This window comes from Caretta caretta, chromosome 14, assembly GCF_965140235.1.
Source record: "Caretta caretta isolate rCarCar2 chromosome 14, rCarCar1.hap1, whole genome shotgun sequence".
Taxonomy (NCBI): Eukaryota; Metazoa; Chordata; order Testudines; family Cheloniidae; genus Caretta; species Caretta caretta.
Genome location: NC_134219.1, coordinates 14096734 through 14103691, shown reverse-complemented (window position 1 = coordinate 14103691; position 6958 = coordinate 14096734). Strand labels below are relative to the sequence as shown.

General features: G+C 50.1%; 1 protein-coding gene across 2 annotated transcripts; it reads left to right on the top strand.

Annotated features, from left to right (window-relative positions):
- Positions 1–662: 662 nt before the first annotated feature.
- On the top strand, positions 663–6153 carry LOC125621324 (CMRF35-like molecule 2). 2 transcript variants are annotated; one of them, XM_048818102.1, is made up of 5 exons: positions 663–903; positions 2192–2527; positions 3657–3816; positions 4559–4686; positions 5319–6153. In XM_048818102.1, the coding sequence occupies exons 1-5, from the start codon at positions 864–866 to the stop codon at positions 5339–5341; spliced, it is 687 nt and encodes a 228-aa protein (XP_048674059.1). In that variant the 5' UTR covers positions 663–863; the 3' UTR covers positions 5342–6153. The 2 variants fall into 2 exon arrangements, 1 of the variants encoding a protein (XP_048674059.1); XR_012664905.1 differs by lacking the exon at positions 5319–6153 and having other exon boundaries at positions 3657–4382; positions 4559–4604.
- Positions 6154–6958: the final 805 nt, after the last annotated feature.

Sequence of the window (6958 nt, the reverse complement as noted above, 5' to 3'; positions counted from 1 at the left end):
TGTAGCTCTCTGTGGCTATGTGGGCCGCATCCACACAATATATATCCTACCTGTATGGCCCTGAGGATGTCACATGGGCCACAGCTGTGGGCTGATTGTCCCACAAGCGGCCTGCGGGCCACAGGTTGAGAACCACTGGTCTCCACAGCATTAAAAACCGGTGGCTGGTCTGTGCCAGCTGACTTGGGCTCGCAGGGCTCAGGCTAGGGCTCTGTTTAACGGCACTGTCGGCCTTCAGGCTTGGGCTGGAGCCGGAGCCAGGGCTCTAGGACCCTGCAAGGTGGGAGGGTCCCAGAGCTCAGGCTGCAGCTTGAGCCCGCATGTCTGGACCACAATTAAACAGCCCCGTAGCCTGAGCTCCTTAGCCTTGGTTAGCTAGCACAGGCCAGCTGCAGCAGGGTCTCTCTCTCTGAGGGTCCCTGCAGTGGAACCAACCAGGTTCCACTGGGAGGGGGTAGGGGTGTCTAATTGGAGGTTGTGACCTAAACCCTAGGTTGTGTTGCAATTAGTAACATTTTTTTTCAGAGATCTACCATCATATGATCTGTGTATTTTGTGGCTAAAGTTTTCCCATCAGCCTCTGGTATAAGCCACATTTCATGCTGTGTCCCCGCTCCTCCTCAATGCAAATAGCAAACACCACCGTAGGGAATGGACGTGGAGCAACTTCCTTCCCTCGTGAAACACCAGCCTCTTCAAAGGGAAGTGGAGCAGCTGAGAGATCTAGAAACTTCAGATTATAGAACTGGTCAGTGAGCCTCCAGGTTTCATCGTCAACTGGCCTAAAAGAAGAAGGGTCCCAGAGGTCTCGGAGAAACCTGATTTTCCCAGGGAGTGAGTCCTGTGCAGAGGAAACCAGGACCATGAGGATTGTCCCCATTTTGGTTTGGATTCTTTTCCCAGGTGAGAGTGATGTCAGCGCTGTGGGGATTGCTAGAAATACACTGAAGTGATTGGGTTTGCACAGTTTACAAGCTCTCCCAGTTTCACCGTCAGAGCTGGAAAGCTCCAGATAGGTTCCTGCAATTGTTACAGCCTACTGGAGATGGAGCTTGCAAACCATGCAGGGAAGTAAAGATTTGAAATCTGTATCCTAAGAAAGCTTTCTGTGGAGAAGACACAAAAAGGTCTAGTCTTGTGTATCTGTTTGCTTGCTTTAAGACGCAGCCCAGACAGTCACGTGAATGTGTGAGAATCTCAGCACTCCTTGAAGAAAAAACGATAATGTTTCTAGCCCTTGTGGTTGCAGAGAAAAACTTGAAAATGTGCCACAAATGCCACCTAAAGACTCAAATCCAGAAAGCCAAGAAAAAAGAACCACTGATGTATTATGTTTAAAATCTGCTGATTCCTAAATCCTTGTTATGCTTGGAGGTGGGGGTGGGGACTGACCTGATTTTGGAACGCTTGGATTCGGTAACACTGAGCTATTAACCGATGGCTGCAGTTAGGTATCATAGCTCCTACTGTGAGCTAATGTGTGCCCCACCCCTGCGTGGAATGACGGGCCCACTTCACCACAGCCCTGCACCTTGCATAGGCATTTACGTCAATGAAAGTGGGTGTAAAAGGCTACAACATCAGCATGATAGTAGTTTACGGTACTTTGCACTGGTGTAAATGCCCGCGCTGTGGAGCACGTGAGTTGCTCTTGCTCCCAAGTCAGCTTTTTAAAAGGTTAGAGACATGAACTTCAGAAGCCAGACCCTTTGGAATCTGCAGTCCCTGTGCAGAGACGCCTCTTCCCCTTGACTCAGTAACTGACCCTGGTGGTGGGACAAGCCACTGGTTTGTGTCTCTCCCCAGAGAATAGAGAAGGTAAAGCGAGATATGAGCAACTTGTATGGAAGGAGTGACCTCCAGCCAGTCTCCAGCCAGCAATATTGAGAGAGAAAACCAGATCTAATTTACTTCATTTTACTGCAAAGACAAAGCAACGCTGAATGGCAATGCCTGCTCCTGCAGGGTTCCAGCATGTCCTCCCTTGAGTTAAAATAACTCCCAGCCAACTGGGGCTAGGAAAGACCCTGCCCCTGCCAATTCTCCCAGCTCTGCTCCTCCTGCTGCACACACACGTTCCAAATGCTCAAGCATCCCCCACAATCCGCTGCCCCCCAGCACTGGCTGCAGTGCACTGCTGTTCACAGCTAGAAGGATTCTCAGTTTCTCTCTTTGGCTCTGTCTCTCGCAGGCTGCTGGGCAGTGACGGGCCCTGGCACAGCACATGGCCAGCTGGGCGGCTTGGTGTCTGTGCGTTGCCAGTACGGGGCAGGCTATGAGGCTTATCCGAAATTCTGGTGCAGACGCAAAGTTGTGCTGTGTTTCAATCACCTCATCTTTGAGACCAAGGGGTCGGAGGCTGAGGAGACGTGGGGCAGAGTCTCCATCCGTGACAATCACACCCAGCGCGTTATCACAGTTACCCTGGAGAACCTGACGCGGGCAGATGCGGGGACTTACCTCTGTGGGGTAGCCAGGATTGGCCTCCCTAATCCCAGGGACTCCGTCAAAGTCATCGTCTCCCCAGGTAAAGCTTTCCTCTGCTCCCCCATGGCAGTGACAAGAGAGGGGACGCTGGAGGAGGGATGGATGGGGCAGGGAGGGTTGTCTGTAGCTCTGAAGACATTCCTCTAACCCAGGGGAGTCAGACACTGCTCCTGCCTCCTTCAAAGGGCTCCAGCTAGTTGGGGACAGTGGGGAAGGAACTCCCGTCTGATTGCAAACAGGTACATTAGCCTCTTTGCTGCAGCCCTGCAGCACCCTTCATGCAGCGCTGCTCTTGATTGAGGCCCTAAAGCCACTCAGAACTGAGCTCCTCTTTCCTGCCCAGCCCCCACCCCCACCCCACCTTAGCCAGAGAGAGGGCAAGAGAAAAGGGGGATGGGGAGGCAATTCTCCAAAGGGAAGGGGGAGTCATTCCCCAAGGGGGTGGGTGTGTTGGGGGTGGGGACAATTCCCCAAATGGGGGAAGAGAGACACGGAGCATGTAAATGAGGTGGGAGGGATCACTAGATTATTAATTTTTTTTGTATTGGATCAAACTTCGGTTGGTGAGAGAGAAGCAGCCGAGCTACACAGAGCTCTTCCTCGGGTCTGGGAAAGGTACGCCGAGTGGCACAGCTAAATACAAGTTCTGACTGACAGTACCTTTCCCAGACCCGAGGAAGAGCTCTGTGTAGCTCAAAAGCTTGTCTCACCAACAGAAGTTGGTCCAATAACAGACGTTACCTCACCCCCCTTGTCTCTCTAATATCCTGGGACCGACACAGCTACACCTCCACTGCTGATACTATTTAATGTAAGGGGTGAGTGGTGCTGGCCAAACTCACCGTGGCTCCTGCGGATCCTTGTCTCACTGAAAGAGCAGCTGTCCTGAAAAGTTAGACATACGTTCCCAGCTTAGCTGAGTTAGCCACACGTGTGCAGAGCTCAGCGTTCCATCGCTCCAAGAGTTGGTACAAAAGGCCTTAGATCTCAGGAGCCCTGACAAAATGCTACAGTTTGGATTCCGATGTGGGTCAGGACTAAGTGTGTCGTTTCCATGACAAACATACTCCATGATGATATACATGGAAGGCTCTGTTGGGGAAGTAGGGGCAAGGTGGAGACGTTTGTGTTTGCGCGTGTTTTTAATTGTGCTGAATTTCTGTTTTTAGCTGCAGCTCTTCCTCCTTCAATCCCAATGGAAAAGGCACCACAGACAACAGATCAGCCAGCTGCTCCTGCCTTCACACGGATTTCCACCGGAAACCATGTCTCTAGCTCATGGACGTCCTCAAGTAACAGCTCCTTGGACAGCAGTGACATCCAAGCACAGTACGTTCCAGAGCTCACAGTTCGCTGGGTCTGTAGGCTTCCCCCCGGTGCAGTCAATTGTGGTGCGTAGGGTCCTTCGGCTCTCTTCCTCCCCCCAAGATTTCTGCAGCATCTCAGTAGTTCCAGCCAGTGAATGCTAGTGAGGTTTTCCATTGGATCCTAGTAACTTTCTGGAGAATTCTGTTGGTGCTGGGATCCAACTTCCCTTACATGATCCTATGGAAACCCACTTTGTTTATTGTCCTCCCCAGCCCCCCAAATAATCAACTCATGAACGTATCAATGAGTTTTTAAGACTCTATAGCCAGCTAAGAGAACAGAGATCACAAAATGTGACCATTGCATCACCTCCCTGTGCGCGGAGGAACAAAGAATAATGACATGACTGGTGATAACATCCGACAGAAAAACTAACATTGCTTTTATCAGCAAGAACCTGGAGTTTCAGTAGGGCTGGAGTCACATGAAGGACAATGGCAATTCCAGATGCAGAGAAGCCCTGGACAGGGACTGTCCGAGTCCAGTCACATCAGATTATTGTTGATTGGATAAATGAATAAGTAGAGGTGGGTGCTGGGGTTTGGTATAAGGACCGGGTGCTGAGGCAATGGGTGATACCTCTTCTCCCCAATGAAGCTTTGTTTGCACCTTTGCCCAGAGAGCACCCAGGGAACGTATTATAGGGAGGAGTTGAGTCAAATCTACAGAGCTTTACAGTTTCTATTGTATTTCTACTGCATAGATCCCAACCCAACATCCTCTATCCCTTGTTCCTGATCGTCCCCGTCTTCCTGTGCATAGTCTGTGCTGTGATCTGGGTGAGCATACAGTACCGGAGGAACTCCAGGGAGATGGTGCCAAACAGACATGGTGAGAGCCTCTGACATTCACACCATGACACTCCATTGGGTGGCTCCCAGTGCTGTCTTGTTCTGTTGCTCCCCAGGGACTGTCAGAGCTTTACCATGAGCACAGAGTAAGGGACAGTGAGTTATTGACTTGCCCCACACAGCCTGGGAGGGAGATTGCAACTGCTCAAGTTACATGGTCCCTTCTAGTCTCCCCATCCTTCTGGAGATGGGGCAAACTGTACTGGGTCTGTCCCTGGTCCAGCATACTTTCCTTGGGGCACCACCACTGCTTTGCTGCCCAGTGCACTGTGGGAGGGGGAGCCAATGGTCCACCCATTCCCCAACCATGGCATCCGTCTGTGACTGGGGTAAGGTAACAACTCTGCTGAGACCGCTTCCTCTCCTGCCTGGCTACCCAGAACACACCCCCAAACTGTCTGGGCTGCACTAGCAGGGCCCGTTGACCCGAACCCTCCGTATATGACTGTGGTGAGTATGGTGGTGAATATGGAGACATCCTCACTGCTCTGTATCCCTGATCAGGAACATACACAGCAGAACAGCTGTGCACCCTGACAGGTATGAACAGAAAGCATCCAGTATCCAATTTCCTCATCCAGTAACTGGTGACGTCTGTGTGTTTTGTTACAGCTGAGGAATTGCCCCTCTCCTAACTTAGGAATGGGTCAGAATCAGCAGAAGAAGGATGCATCCCTCAGCTCTGCCCACATCATAAGTCCACAGAGTGGGCCTGACTTTCCTCTCATGTAAACAAACTATTTTCGCCACATTCTTAGGGGACAATCTCCTGCAGGTGTCTGTCTCTGTGGTTCCCATGTCTAGGCTCAGTTCCACATCATAAACACTATGAATGGCTGGCAAGAAAAAAGGGGGAGGTGGGTATTCTTGCAGCCAACTTAGATGGCCCAGCACTGATGGTGCTGCAGAATTTACCCCCAGAAAAAAGACGGAGTTTTCCAAACCTGGCACAAGCCCTTGACACGTGGTTTGGAGCTAGCCATCAATCTGAGCTGGCTCGGACACAGCTAAGAGCTAGGAGAGGGAAAGTAGTAACCCCACCTGAAGTGGTGGAAGACCTGCAGAGACTTGTGTTCCTGACATACTCAGCTAGCACCGTGGCCTTCCAGGATCAATTGGCAATGGACCATTTAGAGATGCTCAGCTGGACTTGGACTTGCAGATCAAGATGAGTGAAAGGAGGCCAAAGACACTCCAACAGGCTCTGGCTTTAGTCACAGAGTGTGAAACTTTTCTTGGAGCTGTGCACCAGAAGAGGAAGCAGCTTAACATAAAGATTCAAATAGAAGCAAATACAGGGACTGGAAACATATGGCTACGGGCAAAAGAAAAATATAAAATGTAATCTAGAGCCTATGCTTATTCATAAGTTCCTTTCCCGTCTAAGAAAGTATTTCTCACCCGATGGTCAGTCCATACAGTGCTTGTGCAGTTAATAAAGCTGGAATCCACCTTTCACAAGACACTCCTGCTGGCCCAGTGTCGCCTCTGTAATAGCTACCATCTTGTGTCCTTCTTTTTCCTTTTATACAGTTCCAGAGAGTCTCTTTTCATAACCTGGGTGGTTTTTACAACTTCATTTTGCCCACAATGGTCCCCCGATTCAAGGTCATTTTCTTGAGTTCTTTTGCGCTTTGTAAAGGCCCAAGTCTGCACCTTGTCTAGAGCGTCAACACCTGGCTGGGCTGGGTCAAAAGAGGTCACTTGTTCTCACTTGACTGAGTTAGCTGCAATAACCATGACGATTGGAGAGTTTCTAGATTTTGGCACAGACTAAATGTGGCCCTCTTGGGTGAAATCTTGAAGAGGGTGATTGCAGGGAAACCATGCCTGTTTAGACAAGTCCCTGAGAATAGACTTGTAACTATGTACCTCCATCAGTTGCCAACATGGGGCATCCAGGTCACACATACTCAGTACTTTTAAGCCAGCCTCATGATTTTTTGGGGCCTGACTCATTAATTTTTGAACACTTGAGGTTGGCAATATGGGGTTTGCACCTGTGCAGCTGCTTCGCTGTTGTTACCCCAGTTGCCATAAACCTCAGCGTGTGACCCAACTTCTCAGAGAGACCTGTACACTCACAGGACCGTCTTAGAGAAGTGAGGTAGCTGAGAAATCTGGAAACTCCAAATTGAAGAACTGGCCAGGGAGCCTCAGGGTTTCATTTTCAACAGTGGCAAAAGAAAGAAGATCCCTGCGCTATCTTGGATTAATCAGATTGTTGTGACAAGAGATTCACCTGCTGAGGG

Bases quoted from the DNA above. Each gene is read 5' to 3' on its own strand.
- LOC125621324 (XM_048818102.1), top strand. From the start codon at position 864: ATGAGGATTGTCCCCATTTTGGTTTGGATTCTTTTCCCAG. The intron at 904-2,191 runs GTGAGAGTGATG...TGTCTCTCGCAG, and splicing joins GGTTTGGATTCTTTTCCCAG to GCTGCTGGGCAGTGACGGGC. The intron at 4,687-5,318 runs GTGAGAGCCTCT...GTTTTGTTACAG, and splicing joins GATGGTGCCAAACAGACATG to CTGAGGAATTGCCCCTCTCC.